This window comes from Haliaeetus leucocephalus, unplaced genomic scaffold (assembly GCF_000737465.1).
Source record: "Haliaeetus leucocephalus isolate CR32 unplaced genomic scaffold, Haliaeetus_leucocephalus-4.0 Scaffold273, whole genome shotgun sequence".
Taxonomy (NCBI): Eukaryota; Metazoa; Chordata; class Aves; order Accipitriformes; family Accipitridae; genus Haliaeetus; species Haliaeetus leucocephalus.
In genome coordinates, this window is record NW_010972709.1 from 5,546,267 (window position 1) to 5,564,853 (window position 18,587).

The following is an 18,587-nucleotide window of genomic DNA, read 5'->3' on the forward strand; positions in this document are numbered from 1 at the left end:
GTGTCATAAAAGCTGAAAGGAATCAAGGATTATGAGAACCTGAACAGGTAACAGTCGAGCAACATATGCACACAGAGCTTTCATCACAAAATATAATTATGTTTAGTTTCACTAACACCTACACTTGAAGGTAAGAAATTCTGGTGTATGTACATTGTAGATTCATTTTCACCTTTACAAGCCAAGACATTAAAAAAGGTCCTATAACAAGTCATTTGCTGAAACAAGCATGGCAGATCTAAACTCAACAAGACCAGACTAAAACTCAGCAGTTTTTGTTTTGGTCAAGCAATCTTTCTAACCTGGGACAGTAAAGAGAACATGCATTTTCTGTTACTCAGATATATACAAAGTTTTTGGTCAAATATTTCACTATATAAACTAGCAATGAATCAAATACTCAGAAAAGGCGTTAGTAAAAATAGATTTAAAACATTTTGATCTTTGCTATTTAAAATAAAAGCAGAAAATTGCACACCAATTTGAATTTCTTTTTAAAGCCAGACTACTAAATTAAAACATCGTAAACTACTTGCTTTCTATTAAACATCAACTTGAGAAATACAGTAGTCTCAATGACTATATGGTAGACTGTCTGCCAATTTACCCTGGTATTTGTCTGCATTGTATTAAAAAAACAACAACAAAAAACCACCAAAGAAAGAAAAAAAAAAAAGAAAAGAAAGAAAAAAAAAGCATACTTACTGAAAATTTACTTTATCCACCTGAAACTTGGTTTCAAAAATTCCTGATGTCAAAACTCTGCATCTGAGAAGATCCTAGAGCATAAAGGAAAAGTCACTGATTCAACACAGATACTTCATAATTCTTCATATATGCAGCAATAGAAATAAAAACTTTTTACCCAGTGCTGATAGTGTATGCTGTACTGCAAAAACAGGGAACAGAGCATCACGAAGCTGCATTTAAGGTTTTGATCTTGAATACATGTGCAAACACATGGGTGTGCTCAACTTTTAAAGTATATATATTTTCACAAGCAGGTTGTAAGTGCCAAGTTTGGAATAGGAGGAAATATTTACAGGCCACTTAAAGCAAATGCAAGTGTTCTGAACAGCACAGACCCATCCCTAGAGATTAGATGATGCATTCACAGATTTCAGAAGGATAGTGGCACACAACAGGATCTTTAAACTGCCACCAAATAATTCCCAACTCCAGAAGACAGATCTCTCCCCTAGCTGTTCAGTGTTTGGCTATTGAAAGAAGTGTCTAGGTCTCAGAATTTTCCAATTTTTCCTTCAAAGAACTGGGAGCTCAACCACTAAAATCTCATAAGAATTGGGCTTTTCAAAGATAAAATTTGAAATTTCCTGTAGAGACAAAAATGATAATCAGAAGTTGTAAGCTACAAACGATTGAAATTGTTATAAATGCTACAAAATCCTACTAAAACCAAACTGTATTGGCTTTTATCTACTGTGTATTGTAAAGCAGTGACAGCCATATATAATGCCTAGTGGGTAATTGATCTAGAAGAACCTGATTTGCATAGGCTGCAGACTGAGTACACAGTCCAAATATAACTAATGACAAAATACCACCCTAAAGGTTTTATAATTTAGGACTTAAAGTTTTGGTTTTCTTCACAATGGGTCTAAATAGCAGATAAATTGTAACATTTGCAGCAGATCCTTAGCCTCCAATATAAAACTGATACTTGTTTTAAAGTTTCGTATCTGAAGATTAGTTGCTCCAAATTTCAAACATAATAACCTAAATTTTTAATATTTTATTTCTTAAAAATAGAACTATTTCAGTGATAAGAAAGCCTCATTTATAAAAAAACTCATATCTTTAAAAGGATGAATGATTAATTTATTCTTGAACAACTTCAAAGGATACAAACTGCTCTCTCCTCATCAATACTGTCTGCGAAAGTTTGGGACTTTATAATGTGTTTTTTGATTATTTATCCTAAAAAAGTACACTAGACGCTTAATTGCATTATTTATGGGCAGAAAGTCAGGAATATACATGTGATTTTGGGCTAGGGACTTGCTACTAAAAAGATCCTCAGATTATCTGTAACAAAATGAAAACTATAATTCGTATTCTGATTAAAAAAATACAATCTTCTAACAAGGTTGTTTTTACAAAATCTGGTTTACAGTGGGAACCAGTGGAGCTGAGAAAATACCAATCAACTTTGCATCAAAGAAAGTGCATGACGGTTATTCAGCAAGGAAAGCAAAACATTATAAATTACTTATTCAGATGGATATTTGAGTTTTAGTGTCACAGAAGCATGATGTAAGTCTTGAATCTAGGCAGATTTTAATTTCACAGTACATTTGTATGTATAAACATAATCCAAATAACAAAGTAATTTTTACTGGAATACTAAATATGTATAGTACATGGTAATACCTGTATTAGTGCCACAGACAGCAATTAGAAAATTAATGAGACCGTTACCCTCAAAGACAGAGAGGGCATATAAATTGTGTAATTTCTTAATGAAACTTTCCTTACCTGGTCAGACGGTGTATACTCATTTTGTTTGACTATGTCAATCTTGTCTAGAAAACTGGGGAGAGGAAAGAAAAAGAGTAACTTTTCATTCTCAAATTAGACCAACTATCTAACACTTTAGTAACTGACAGGTTCCCAGATAAGATTTGTTATATTTTAATGCACTCAGATTCACAAAATGCTGAATATACTTAAATTGCTCAACATATGTGTGCTAGTATTTAAAACATGCATTTCCTAGCACCACCCAGCAGATGGCCAAATCCACAGTTTTATTAATCAGGTCTGGTAATCTCATTCCAATCCCCTCCCACTCTGCTCCCTCTGCTAACAAACATACAAGTAGTTTAATTTAGGTAATTTATTCATATAAATTGTACAATATAATCTGCTACTGCTACTGCAAAGCAATGACTCAAATAAATTGCCTACATGTAATTTTCCTGAAAGTAAGATGACTATTTTTAAAAAATTTATTGTCACTGTAATTCTTTTAATAAATGAAATCCCTAAACCAATTTCATTACACATTCAGTTAAGTGAGAGGGAATACTGATTTTTCTGTCAATTGTTGGTACCAGTTTCTCAGTTTACTTTCTGAAGTAGTAGTAGGCCAAATGGGTATTAAAAAAAGTATTTTATTCAAATTCATTAGGCATTACCTAAAAAGGATATCCTGGAGTCTTTAAAATGTTTTTACCAATTAACTGTAACCTCCTAATTATCTTTCACTTCAACTCAAAGCGCAAAAATCTCAAGGAACCAATTTGTTAACTCTGTTTTATTGTGGTGTTACTATAAGACTCGAAGATGTAGTGAACTAGGAGCTTCAGGACACAGATTTTATGCTGTTTGCATTCCCAATCACATTGTCCAACACGAAGTATGCAGCAGGGCTACACCGTGCTCAGACACCTTCCATTTCAGTATTATTAGGAGATCTAGCAATACTTCTACAGTTAACTTTACCTGTATCATTAATGATTAATCACAGTCTTAAAACCAATATACTTTTAAGTTTCCTTTTAGATTCCTTTGCATGAATTCTTTATAAAGCAGAAATCACAAAGAAAAGCTGAGTTTTCCCTTCAGATCCCTACACATAGGCAGGTATGCTGAAAATGCATGAACTACGGTCGCAGGCAATAATTTAAAGGAGGGGAAATGGTAGCCACGTCCCAGATTCACAAATCAGAAACCAAACCTCCGTTAAAATCAGCAAGGGTCTTAGCCCTCAGTTTCGGCCTCCGCTTCCCAACTGACTTTCTAACACATCTAATGAAGCGCAGGGGGAAGAAGAAAAATAACTGTATGTTTTAACAGCAGCTTCAGTGTAAAGCCCTTTTCACCAGGGACTAGATGACCATCTTGTTTCAGAGACAAATGAAAAGTAATGGTTCAGTCTGTATTACGGAATTTTAAACACATTAAAATGTATCTTAGTAAACATGTTACTAAAAACATGAGACAAAGTGTAAAGATAATTTCCATCATGAACGGTGACTTGGAGGCAGATATACAAGGATAAAATTGATGACAGCATGTGTACTGCAATTTGCAAGCTGGAGTTTTTCCTCATTTCTTCCAAGCGGTTAAGTAATTTATTTTTTTTTAAATCCAAAGGAAAAGAAGTAAAGCTCTTTGTTCAGTACATAGAGGATGTTAAACACGTACAACAATCATGAATTCCAACTAGTACGAGTGTTGCCACATTATATTCTCTTCTAAGACCACAGTTTCAGAATCACGTGGCAATTTCACAAGTTGGAGGATGCTTGAAAAATGTTAAGAACACAACATGTTCATAAAGATTTAAAGGTGATTACTGCAATGACCAAGCCTTTCTGTACTGAATTTATCTAAGCATAACATTTTATGCAAGGTTCCACCTTATGCAAGAGGTGGATTTTTTGGATTTGGGTTTTTTGTTTTGTTTTTAAACACTCTGCTAATCAGCTTAATGGATTTTGGAAACTGACAATTAGAAAATAACAACAAGATATTGCTAAAACCTGGAACTGAAAGTACAAACCTCTTACTGTTGTTTATGCAGACTATTTTTAGGCCTATGATTTCCTTGAAAAACATCAGCCACATAGGAGCAGCAGTACTGTACTTGAGATGAATTCCAATAGCAATGTTCATGCCAGGTAAAACAAGTTCAAATGGAATAAACATTTCTTCTTCCCCCCAAAACAAGTTCCAACATTCAGTAACATCTGCTACTTATAACAATACTCCTTCAAGAAGGAAGTCTTTCACTGTGTGATAGTTAACAGAAAATCTACCCTGCTTCCAGTGGCATTTTAGGGAAAATAGAGCAAAGCAAGACGTTAAATGAACATGCACTCCTGTGCACGTGCCTTTTCATAAAAGTCTGCTCTAGCAACTTTAGAAAGGGCTAAAAACTTTAAAAACCAGTTTGATTTTTCTGCTCAAACAGAAAGAAAGGGCATTATTCTTTCAGTTGGTCAACTGAAAAAATAAATGTGTCTGTAAGGGGAAAAAAGTAGCAGTAATTCAATCTAGTCTGATACACCTAAAATAAGGAGCAACAGTGGGAGCATGAGAGTTCAGAAATGATCAATACACTACGTTCAGAGACTTCTAAGTCAATGTTAGTCAAGACGAAATAATTTACCCAGTTAACTAAACTAATAATCAAGTTAGATAAGAACAAAGCCTAATTCAGAAACTAATTCACCATCATTAATTTATATTTTTAATTCTTACTATGCTCTACCCAAAACACAACTGAGGCCACTTCAGTACTACTTTGTGTGCTGAATTCACTCCTGTTATAGATTGTTCTAAGTCTACTGGAGATACGCCCATCTACTATGTCAGCAATGAATTTCACAGGGAGAAAGAAAAGTGACCTTGGTGAAGTAATTCAAATAAAACTGTCAAACCACCAAACCAAACCTTATACTGTGAGCAAGTCTTGCACCAAGTTACAAAGTCAGTTTTTTATTTCTGTAAAATTTTCCCAGAGATTATATGGGAAAGCTGTTTTCCAGAAAGCAAATCATTCATTCAGCATCGCTGCCAATTCTCACTTAGGGCCAGATTCTGGACACGACTAACTAACAGCATCAGTTATTGCTCTGCAGAATACTGTCACTTAGTATAAGGCACTTTCGCCTTGTTATAAAACATCGATACTGCTATGACACACGTTTAAAAAAAAAAAAAGACAGACTTTAGGTCATTTGTAGTCAGCAACACTGGAGAAGAAGCATCTCTAGGACAGCAGCAGATGTGTCCCTGAGATATTAAAATGAAAGGCATTAATAAAATTTGAAACAATCTGAAATAAAAAATGTGCTTTAGTTTTGGCTCCCTTTCTTCAGCTTGGGAAGGAAAACACACGTGATATGTTTTAAACAGATCTTTGTGAAGAATCAAGTGTCTTTAATTTTAAGGGGTGCACTTAAGAGGCAGACTTCATACAGAGAGATACAGAGAAACTCTCCTTAGCTCCTGTAGGTCAAAGTAATTAAGTCATACACATATCCCCAATTCTTTCCAAATTTTTAGTAAGCCTATTATGTCAAAACCATGTCCCAATTTTCAGATCAAGATATATGCCAGTTACTGATTTTTTCTGGAGTCCTTTCATACAGAGAGAGTTGTTTTATTCCTATGTGGGGGGAATTTCCCGAATGAATAAAGCTGCTGCCAGACTAAGAACTGCAGCCTGTGCTCATTTTTCCCCACTGAAAAGGTATATAACGCATTAAATCTTCCACCTCAAGAAACAACACGGCTTCACTGTTTTGGGAAGAATGGGGAGGGGGAAATCAGACTGCCCTTCCTTGAGCATTTCCTGACTGTCTTTTCAATAAACAGTAACTTGAAATCTTACTCTTTGTGATCTGACGAAATGGTTGGCAGACAAGAATTTTTTTTTTTGCTTTGTGAAGAAGAGCTTTTGTTTTCAGTCTAGAACAACACTGGAAAGGTCTCTTCGAACTGACAACACGCCTATATTTGAAGAGCTTTATTTCCATCAGATTTTTTTTTTTTTGGTCAAGTCAGAACCTGAATTTGTATACAAAATGTCTCTCCTAAAAGACATACTAAGATCTCATCTTTAGTGTTAGACACTGCAAATCAAGAATTCAAAATTTCAATCCCAACTAAATACAACATTTGTTTATAACTTATATACCTCAACGGTAGTACTGGAACTCCGTATTTGTGAAGTTTCTTCCCTCTGAAAGCCTCAGGGTCTTTTACAGACAGTAAATCATACTCACAACTCCTGCCTGCCTTCATTCATGCTTCACTTCCTGCCTCTACCATTGCATCCTGAAATGCACACCTTACGTTAACCCTATTTTAAAGGTAGGCACACAGGGTCTAAGTTAATTGCCCAGAGTCCCCCAAGTCACTGGAAATGGAATTTTCATTTCCTCCGAGTCATGTGTTTTCATCAAGAAATTACTAAGAAGTAACCAGAATATTACTAAGAATTACCAAGATTTTACTAAGAATTAATGTTATATTTACCCTGATCACCTCTAAAACAGTCTTTACAATTCAGGTTTCTATGTCTGAAAAGAAATTAGTATTTGTTTACTGATCTTCCTAAAGACCAAACTGTGCAAATGCCCAGCAGATTTTTATTTATTTATCTATACCCTACCAGGACTACAAAACTAATTCAAAGCTCCCTGAAGTAGTTTTAAGCTGAAATTTAACTCAACATTAATAGTGTTTATAAACAAGAGTGTGTTTTTTATTTCTCAGAACAGATCATGCTTTACTTCTACTTTACTCCCTTTTTAGTCCTTGCCATAATCCTTTGTTATTCAGCAACAGCTGTCTAAAAGCTAAACAGTTAACTATTTGATAAATTCTTTCTTTAGCTATATTGTCTACGCTGAAGCCAGAGTCACAGGATTAGGACAAAGATGTAATACCCTCTTCAAAAGGGTATTCGAGCTGAGAAATAAATGATGTATGTTCTGTAACTTTAACACAGTTTAAAAACACGTTAATATAGAAGAGTTTTCCAAACTCTGAAAAGCCAAGTCTGCTACAGTGTCAAAACCATGGCTTCCCACGCAGGCCAATACACTGAATAACTCCAGGGCACAGGGGTTATTTTCAGTTGCAAGCAGGCATGTGCATATCGACTGTCCCCCAAGTCTGTCTGTTTCTGCTGTTCTTGGGAGCAAGCAGGATATTGAGGAGGGGGAAATCCTATTCCTTAAACTGGTGATAAAGATTTTTTACATTTCAGCTGGTTTATTTTGCAAGAGAAGCAGAAAAGCAGGCAAAATTACAGGAATGATGCAAATAAAATAAGCAAACACTCAATCTACTAGTATTTATGGTATCCTGCAAACATGGACAGTGTATGAAACCAAACTTGTCACGTTTTTCCTCAAAACAAAGTTAAAAATTAAAATTGGGACTTTAGACTTTTTTGTTTGTTTTTAAAGATATGCTGATATTTTCTATGATTTGCAAAGGTGGAATTTTTACTGTTAAGGTGGTCACAGAAGACATGCCACAAACATGTTACTGGACAATTAAAAATATTCAGAAAGGCACAGGTCTTTTTTCCCCCTAAATGAAACTATATAAGGAGAGAGAAAAAAAAATTCCATCAAAACCTTTGCAATTACTTCAACTACTTCACAAAGAGAATTAAGGAAAAAAGAAAAGCCTTTAGAGACATGCACATAGAGACAGTACTGTAACAAATATCATTGGTATAATTATCAGACCGCTATATTGCATGTAAAAATATCTTACATACTATGTTCCCGTAACAAATTCTGCATGTCAGTTCTCAGACTTAAGGACCTCATTCAAAACCAGATTTATATTGGAAATGAACTTCAAAATGTAGTATAAGACTTGAACAGAAGTAAACCAAAAGACAAATCTTTAGAAGACTTTCCCAAGAAGCTGCAAATATTTTTTTTATTTCCAATTTCAAGTCAATTGGTTATTATGATTTCCTTATCAAAGCAGCAAGTCACACAAAAAGATTTAAAAACAGTCTAAAGCTCAGAATTTAATTATAGATAGTATTAATGCGTACACACCCCAGAAAAGTGATTTTGAGAGCGGCCCCAGCTGTAATTACAGAAGAACCTCGCAGCATTCCAGCCACTTGGAGGCGGAGGGGCACCATGGGTCTAATTTTGAAGCAAATAATGAGAAAGCTGAAAAGTATGACTCCATATATTTGGAATCATCTTGTGGTAATCAAGGTTACAGTTCCTTATATGGTGTGGAGAACATGAAGCACACACAAAAAATAGAGTATTAAAACTACAGGGTATAAAGAACTCCCAACTATTGCAAAACCCCCTGAACATACCCCACCGACCAGCCAGCAAAGCCCCCTTACTTTTGTGTTGCCATGAAATACAAACCTTGCCCTAAAAACAAGGCTGGTTACGCACCCAGCTTCCTAAACTGGATAATTAAAAAAGTGTAATCTGCCAGGAGGCCGTGAGGCATGAATGAATTTTAGACAAATCCAGCAGAAGGCAAACCATCCCTTCAAAAACTGCTAGCGATCGGAAAGACAAATGGGGAAAAAGTAGGAGAAAAAGAAAAATCTATTTAAAGAGGTTGTAGTTATCTCTTTTTTTTTTTCCCCCCCTCTCTGCCTGTCTAAAGTTAGTCTGGCTTAGAGGATGCACTAACTTTCCCAATCAGTTTTACATTACAGCACAAGTCCAGAAATAGCTCCCAGCCGCCTTGGCCTCTAGCACGGTTGCCATGACAATGGAACCACAGTGCTATAAATAGCTCATCAGCACCAAATCTTGTGAGACACATCTGGAATGGGGCCAGCCCAGCCCCGGCCTGACAAATAAAAATAGGCACAGGCAGTTTCAAAGGCTGGAAAGGTACAATGCGGCTCGGCTTGTGTGGAGCAGCGGGCAAAGAAACAGTTTTGATTGCTTGTTAGCATGAGATTTATTTGATAGGAGATTGGGAGAAGTATAAAAGTTACTTTATTGCATACTAAACAGTCAGTCTTTCTCTAAGGTCTATTTTTCTTTCTTTTCCCCTAGTCTGCAGCAAAACCGTACCGCTTCTGAAACTGTAACAATGCAGTCTTTTGCCCAGGAGACCATTAAAATAAGGAAAAACAGAAGAAAAGAAAAGAGATCTTCAAAACTTCCCCCTCTAACTATTTCTGTACATTTTTGGCTCAAGTGCATTTAAGCGCTCCTGCAAGTCTGAGAGGCATCCTGGATGGGATCCTGCACGGGCTGGAGCGCTTTGCTCCAGTTAAAATCATTCCCAGGCTGCTCCGTGAGCCTGGTACGAGACGTGGTTCCCCAAAGCCCTCTGCCAGGCTGCAGCGATGGCTGCTCTCCTCCTCACCCTCAACGCCGCCACTTCGGACCCTCAGCGGGGACAAAACCGCAGCCGTGGACTACGCTGAGGTTACAAACCAGCTGCGTCTGCAGCTCGGGCCAGACCTGAGCCGTGCCTTCGGAGGCGGAAGGCAGAATCAGTAGTCGCGGCATAACCCAGCCCACTTTCCAACGGCTCCGCTTGACAAAACTGCCTTTTGAGCAAGCATTTTCTTTCACTTAGTGGGTGAGAAAATGTCGTATTTTTAGCACAGACTCTTGATCAACCCATTCAATTACATCCAAATTATCTGTGTGGGAACAGAATGTTATGTCAAAAATGTTATTCAGTGTATTTGTCAATATTACCCAACAGAAGACATTTGTATAATCAGGAGATTCAATATTTTCTACAGCATATGAAAGCAACGGTTCAGGAATCAGACTGAAGTTGTAAGACTTTGCTGTTTCACCGACACTGGAAATAGTAGTCAGCGTGATATAACACAGCAAACACCACTCCCAAAATATAAAATCTTAGTTGCTCTATCAAAAACCAATAGAGACTACAGATGGTAATCAAAAAAGTGCAACTATAATAAGCATTAAGCCACAGTGAAATATCTTCCGTATGCCATAAAGGCACTGTGCACGCGGCTCCACACAAACTGCACCATCAGCCCACAGGATTCCTTTAGGTCCCTACATGGATATTTTCATTTCTAAAAATTGTAGAGTAACTTCCATCCAGGCTTAAAGCTGTATGTAAACTTCCCTCCCCTTCGTCCTCCCCTTTACCACATCCAGTTTGCTCTTTGCCATCTGAACAATGTATGTTTCAGAAAACAGCAGTTTTCACAGAGGTATTTTGGAAAATGTACTTTATAACATGCAATGCAGTGTGATTCAGGATTTATTGGTTTTTATAAAGATACTCCAAGTTAGTTTAAGAGCCTATAATCAACTGCAAGTTTTGATTTAAATTATATAAAAAAGAACTATATATATTTTTTTTCTTCCTTAAGAAACCAATTTGTAAGTTATTACAAGATAGCCCTTTCTGGCTCATATAATGAACAAACTCTCCAGTTTTGTCTGGGAGAAAGACGAGAGGGAGAGGGCTGTAGAGCAGAAAACACTACAAGGTAACCCAAACCTGGCCAACACTCCAGTCCTTCGCTGGAAGGGCCTCCACAGCACCACCAGGATGCCTGCCAGATCCCCTCTGCCATTAACTCTTCACCTAGAGCTGATACTGGTTACGGGTCTCTCCTCCTCCAGCAATGGCTTTGGAGGGATGCCTCCCCAAGCAGATCGTCTGTGCTCCTTTACGCTTCCCACTGACCAGGGGCACATTTTATCCCGAACATTACAACCAGCTGCCTGTGACCATACTCGATTACCGGTTTTCAAATGAAACCTGCCCCGCACAGCTTCCCCCCACCGGTAACCGACACAAACACTTGAGGCTCCTCCAGCTGCCTTCGCTCCTGCTTTGTGAACTTGTACGAAGGTATTTTCACACTCTTACAACTACCAAAACAGACCAATTAAAAACAACTCACTACTGCGTGCCTCCGAGGCTCACTCCGCAATACAAGCCTGTATATGTCAAATAACTTCAGAACAGCCCCTCACCCCGCCCCAGAAAATTACTTCACCATGCCAGGCAGAAACTTAAGCTGATCCAAGGCCAAGGTTGGGTACAGAAATGAAAGGTAACAGCATGGATGAGATCACTACGTCGTGATCTGATTCCAGGACAAGCCCAGGGCAGGAACACGTGCGTGAGTGATAGGGGGGGGTATCATGGCACAATCCCTATTAACTTTTTCGTTCTTTTTTAAGTAGGCTGCAAAAGAAGACAAAAAACATAGGAAAAGGAGAAGCAATTACATGTTCACATAACAACATTTCTCACTTCGCTTTGCCTTCTGCTCCTCTTCTCCAAATCTTCTTCCTGAATTTTGGTGGGCCAAACACACCAGAGACTTGGCTCTAACTAACGATCCCATCTCTTGCAAAACACTATCAAATCTGTTTCTTTCGATAAGGGATGTTATCTCTTCCTCCACACTTCAAAACAATTTTGTTTGCCTGCCTTCGTTTTTACTTATCCCTCTTAATGAATTACTGTTTAAAATAAAACAAGAAGTGAATTAATCAGAAATCAAAGTATCAGCCATCTCTAAACAATTCACGCGTTACTGGCAGCAGAATGAAAGGCAAGCGGTACGTTGGGCCTGGAGAGTTCCCGGGGAAATCAAACCCTGGACATGAGGGTGGGAATCGGGCATGGTGAATGGCAAAGCTGATGCAGCAGCCTGCACTCCCGGGCTGTTCTGTGACTTACCTGCTGCAATTTCTGTCTTTCCTAACATTTGAAATGGTTTTAACCTCCTGTGACTCTCAAAGACTGTCATCCTGAAGAATCAAACTCCTCAGTACTCCATCAAGTTTGGTATCTTTTTCAGTTATTTCAGCAAGAGCTCTGCACACTAAAGACTACAATTTTTAATTTTACACAAGGAATGAAAAGCTGAAGTCTAATACTTAATTGTTAGAAAATAACATTTTTTCCCCATGGTCTTTACTATGTAGAAAACAATCAAGCTGGACTAGTGAGAAAATAAAGCATGGCTGATCATGAACTGTTTTCTGGAAGGTAGAAAAAGGTCTGTATCTATGAACAAGGTCAGGAATTTTTCTTTTGTAAACTCTTTTTAATTGTAAGCTAAAATCACAGACCTTATATACAGCAGAAGAATTCAACATAACTGCATCACTCCCTGCATCGCTCCTGTGCTCTGTGGGGGCTGAACTTGGAGGGAAACTTTAAATTTAATAATTTTTCACAATCTATTTAAATCAATCAGGTGCAACAGGGATCTTCTTAGGTTTAAGAATATTTGCTGCTAACTTAGACTAAGAAGACTGTTTAAGCAAAGTCATATAGGCAAAAATCAATATGAATAATTTTTAGTGGAATTAAAGAGTGCCTCTACAGAACGTAAATTTATTTGAAAACCTCCTAACATCTTTGAGTTCAAATCAGCAAATGAATGCTTGTTTCAATTTCAGATGTCATTTTTAATATGGCAACAACCTATGCATTTTGTAAGTATATGTCCCCTACCTTAGGCTGCTCTGTGCAATTCGAACAGGTGAACTTAATGGGATATCCTTTCATTGTGTTTCAACAAAGTATTCATATGAACCTTGTCCTCATGGTCTTTAGCTCCCTCCAGTGCCATCAAATCAGTAGAATTACTTTCAGTTGATAAAGACCACCACATACATATAATTTTAAAACTACATTATTCTGACAAAATTAGTGACATCACTAATAATTAAAATAAAAATTATGTCAATTATGTAAAATGTTAATAAAAGCATATTCCCTCAACAACTGCAACCAAAAAACACAGCCAGAAAGTGGGGGGGTGGGGGGGTGGTGAGGTGGTGGGAGACAACTAAAGAGCTAGATCTGAAGTAGGAATAAAACTATACTATCTGACAGCCACAAAATGCTTTATAAGCGTTATTTATTGGTATTTGCACTACGCCTTTCACATGATAAAAGAATGAATAAACTAATCCTTCATACTAGTGTCCATACATTGACGAAACAAAAATGGACAAATCAAAGGTTCAGACAGTTCCCACATTTTTCAGCTTGTGTGGGGCTTGTATAACCTAAACCCCAAACACTGTGAATACAGAACCAGGCATTTCCCCAACTGCTATCTGAAAAATGGCCAACATAATTTTTAACAGAAATTTTAGAGACAGAGGTAGGTGGAGCTGACATGATCTCACGTGACAGAAAAGGAATTTTGATCCCAGGACTGAATTTCCGCAGGAACTAGGGAAGCGGTGATAGCTCAGGGAAGGAATCAGGCCCCAGATGAGCCCAAAACAATGGGAGGACAAACTGCTGGGTTTTGAGCAGGGTGGTAGGGAGGACTTCACTGCCTTATTTAAATACACTTGTACAAATGTCTTCAGAGAAATAGTTCACATGTCTAACATGCAAGAATATAAATCCAGTGCTAGAATTTTGCCTACTTAGGTGCCATCCCAAATGAGATTTTTGTTCAGTATTTTAGGATTTCAGCATTTTAGGTTCTTTTGCAAAAAGGCAGTAATTTTGACTGTTATCCTGCTCATAGGATGCTCAAATGTTTCATTTCTTTTACGCCAGCGTCACACGTAATGCTTGCTGCAGGCACTTGGGACTGGAATGGCAGTCAGCGTCTTCACAGGACTACCTGTCAATACCTGTTCGGGAGCCGACAGTTTGAACAACTCACAACAGCTCACATTTCAGTTTTTGCTTTTCTCAGAGATGTGCTTCCCCCCCCCTTTTTTTTTTTTTTTTTATTTTCTTTTTTTCAACTTGGGAAAAACAACTCCAGGCCTCTGTAAATGGAGACACACAGCCTGGCATCTAGTACTAAAAGCATCTGTAAAGAGCACACCTCTCATCTTGAAGTAAGCTGCAATGTAAAGTTATTCTTTTTTCTTGAAAACATTTGCTTGATCATGAAATTCAATACCAGACATAGTTTAAAAAATTCATTTTAAAACAAGCAAGTGATAGAGAGCTATAATAGCAATTTTATCCTGTTAATTTTGAGTAGTACAGTGACACTAATCTTTGGTTACCGTGAAAAGCATCACCTGCAAATATCTGTTTCTGTGTTCTTTTGCCATACAATAAAATGAAGAAGTCCAATTTAAGTGCTTGTCTCTCCCTCGTACACATTACATTCAGGCAGATAAAAGGAGCAAGAAATCAAGCTTGAAGCCAAATTCAAAGGCAAACAATAAAGGTGAACATACTATTTCTGTGGGAAAGCCATTCACAGGGAGTGACCATGTTTCTGAAGAAGTGCAGCCCTCTTTTCTTCTCACGGAAATTTAACACATCAAACAAAAAGAACTGTCAGTCATTCAGTTTCATGATTTTGCTCTTTGCTTAGATTTTTACTACTCTTAAAAGGAAAATCGAATATAGACCCTCCACCTTCACTTACTCACATGTTGTTTATGGTAACACCAATACATAGTCATTGACTATGGAATAATTCCCTCAAATGCATTTGAATATTTAGTGCTTTTAAGCTTACAATTAAAATGGACACCTCATAGAATGCTGTGGCTTTGCAAAGGCTCACAAACAGTGCTAATTTAGCAAGTGCCATGATACGCTATCTTAGAATCTTTTAAATAAAATATTTTGGCCCTTCCCCCTCTCTTCCCCACTGACCTGCTAACTTGACTCAACTTATCCTGAGGCAGAATTTTGATCATTACAAAAATACGAACTCCTTTAAATCTCGTCTCTCAAAACAGAAGACTGGCTATAAAAGACCTTAAAAATAGTATTAAAATCTCTCATCGTTCAAATGTCTGTAAAACAGACAGTAGGATACACTTTGTATTTGCAAAACATATTTTAACATTTGAAAAATGTATTTTTTAACATGGACTTTTCTAAGCTGTGTGCTTTCAAGATTAAAGTAACAGAGAGTTTAGAATGAAGTGTGCACAGGAAAAGTAAAATCCCTGACAAGGCACAACCTTAGCCCGTTTCCTCTCTCAGCCAAGAGTCATGTCTGTTGGTTTCGGCACAGAGAGGTTTTCCATTGCAGTTCCCTGACTCACAGACGAGCAGTCAGGTGCTGCAAAACACGGAACCGAGACAGGACTGGAGTAAACGTGCAGAGATGTGTGTGGGTGAGAAAGAGTTGTTGGGAAACTCACACAGGAAAAAGGTGAGGGGAAATTTTGTAAAGACTTTTAAAATCCCTTATTCTCTAACTAGCTTAAAACAATGTTACAATGAGGAATTGATAATGCAGCTGCTTCAGGTGGAATTAGTTCTTTTAAACTAGCTTTATTGACTCTATTTATTACAGTTATATAAAAGCATAGTAATTAACTAAACAATTATTAAATATATTATTCATAGAACATAATTATTTCAGCATTATAACTTTAAAAACCCTCAAGAGCAGAATGGATAGCTCTATCTTGAAATGGAACCTTATACTCAGGAGAATATTAAGATTCAGGAGGTACTGAAGGTGACACATACACACCGCCCTTGCAGTCTCAGCATCCTCACTGGCCTCAGAGGCCAAGGACTGAGAAAGCCTGGGCAGGGAGTCTTCTCCCACAGCCCTATCCTTCTCTTCTGACATGGGTCTCGGTGCTCTCAGGCAATGCCAGAGCCTTGACCACAAACCACCCTTCTACCGAGGTTGAAGAGAACCTCTGCGATAAGGTATACTGTACAAAAGTCTGCTAAATCTAAATTAATGCCATGTTCTCTGGAAACCTTAACTTTAGCCCCCCTTTCCTCAGGGGATGGGGGGAAGGAGAAGGCCGAAAGAAAGATTCTAGCCGTTACGATTGTGAAGCAAGTACAAAATGGTGTGATGAGCTCTACCTATGCAGATAGAGCGAAACAAATGCACTGAGAGGTGGAAAAGAATTTCTTCTCAGTGGGCATTAATTCTGAAACTCCAGTGATGCTGGTTTATGCTTTTTTATTTTATTACACTGAAAAGAAAGTATCACAAAGCTATGAATAACAACTCATTTTTGCACCACAAGTGGGTGGACTCCCCCCCCCGCCCTCAATCACAACCAGGCAGCAGGCAATCTGAGGGAAAGAAAAGCCAAAATGAAGAGCCCAAGGTGTGCACTCAAGTTCCAGAAAATTTCCAGATTCCACTGGATGACTAAAAGCTGTAAGGTACCAGTAGAGGACACACACATCTTGACCATCTCTTTGTCTGCAGAGGGCAGTGTCTCATGTTTGCATTTTAAATGGCTGAAACCCTAAACCTAAATTATTTATTAACAGATTAAAAATTTCCTCTTCTACATGAAAGGAACATTTAAACAGTCTCAGGAGAAGAACTGAACAACAGACACTAAAAAACATGGGTAGAATTGCTGCAGTGGGAAAGATGAGAAGGGATCTAAGAATGTATTTCTCTTCCCCAAATGTAGTGCATAGCTGGGGCTTTGGCCGCCCTTACAAAGCTCTGCTCAACATCCAAGTCTATTATTTTGCACAAAGACATAAACCCAGCAACCCTCTTATAATGTCTTACTACAAAGAAGCACTGAAAGATGTACAGCCTTCAGTGTTGCAGTCTTGGTTCAAATATGTGCCTAAAACGTAGTGGGCATCTGACATTCACAGCCCACAGATCTGGTAATAAATGGGCAATTCGAAGCTGTGCTAGGAAGCAGAGGCATGCAGCAGCTCTTGTGGAACAATCATGACCCAGCTGTAGCCTGGACTGGCTCACCTATTGCTCTGATACCTGTAACTAGAAACCAGGCGATTTAAGAGTGCTGAAGACAATTCCAGGATTTCCATTTGTTCTGCATTACTATAATTAGAGCTTCCGGATCATGGTTTACACTAAGAACAGCAGCAAAGACTGCAAGGTGGAAGAGACTCAGATCAGATGGGTCAGATAGGGAGAAAGTCTGGAGAGCGACCTCAATGGTTCTGGTGAAAAGGAGGTGTGTTCTTACGTTCCTTACACTGTATCAGGTGCTTATACATACACACTCTATAAACGTTATAGCCATATGTGGAACAGCTTTTATCACACTACAGTATTTTAACTCCACTTCCTCTACTCAGCAGCAAATTATTAGATTCACCACAAAAAAGGGTGCCTCAGCTCAGCAACTGATGTATTAGACAGAAGTTAATAATATGCGAATACTAAATATAGCCATTCTCTGTTTTCTTCTACATTTTCCAGCCTAAGACATTTTTGCAGGATCTTGAACACACTAGCTGCCCTGTATTGATTGTGATGCTCAAAACTAGTGACAGGTGCAGAGCTCTCAATATGGCACTTTTCCCTCACCCCATCCCACCCACATTTAGATCATACAGCTTCAGCTTGTAAAACTAGTTATCTTCTTTGTATAAATGCACATGCACAGGAAGTCCAAGGAACAGACTGCCAACAAGCAGATGAGAAAATTTAAAAAGATCTGAGACGCTAATAAACCATGCCAGAATTACACACTGCATCTAAATACAGGTTTCAAGGGAACATCATTGGAGTACTTCTGCAGATAAGTATATCCTTCATTTTAATTAAAAAAGAAAAATTCCCTCCTTTGAATGAACTCACTTCCATTTGAGAGACCTATGTTTTATTAACACACCTTACAATTTTCTGTTTCTTTGCTTAAAGACAATAGAATGGGGAAAAAAAAAAAAAAAAAGACTGATATAATTTATATTTGGGTCACTGACTTTCTTGATTGTGGCTCCAAACACCAAGCCTTTAAAAAGGAAAAAAGCCAGCCACCCAAGCCCCACACTGCTCTGCAGTAAAACTTCCTCCTGTTCCCTACATTCATTTTCATCAGTGTAAGCTGCAGATATTTAGTGGAGTTACAATCAAAAGGTATCCCAAGGAAGAAAAAAAAATCTTCAACTAACATCACAATTGAAAAATGCAACTTTTCTAATTGCATTCTATTTACTGATTTTTAAGTAAGTATGCAGGGAAACTGCTATACATTTACATAGACATATATGTGTCTAACTCTGTAAAGTAAAAATCTGTTTCGGTTTTCTGCATGTCTAGCGTTAATCCATTATGATGCTTTGTGGTATGGATGTTAGGACTAAATGTGAAACAGTTCAGAATTTAAAAGATACACTATTTAAATGTGGATACTACAACCCGATTCACCCTG

General features: G+C 37.7%; 1 protein-coding gene across 2 annotated transcripts in view; it reads right to left on the reverse strand.

Moving 5' to 3' along the window:
• The window catches only part of GNAS (GNAS complex locus), a 115,921-nt gene that overhangs the window by 7,695 nt on the left and 89,639 nt on the right, over positions 1-18,587 (reverse strand). Inside the window, exons 1-3 of one of the 2 annotated variants that reach the window (XM_010569576.1) lie at positions 4,846-4,849; positions 2,497-2,551; positions 706-779 (exon numbers count right to left, since the gene is read on the reverse strand). Coding sequence is in view for 1 of the 2 variants with exons in the window: in XM_010569575.1 (XP_010567877.1) it covers positions 706-779; positions 2,497-2,551 (129 nt within the window). In the remaining variant the exon portion in view is untranslated. Of the gene's footprint in view, positions 1-705; positions 780-2,496; positions 2,552-4,845; positions 4,850-18,587 lie in introns of those variants that run through there. The other variant, XM_010569575.1, reaches the window with a different exon arrangement.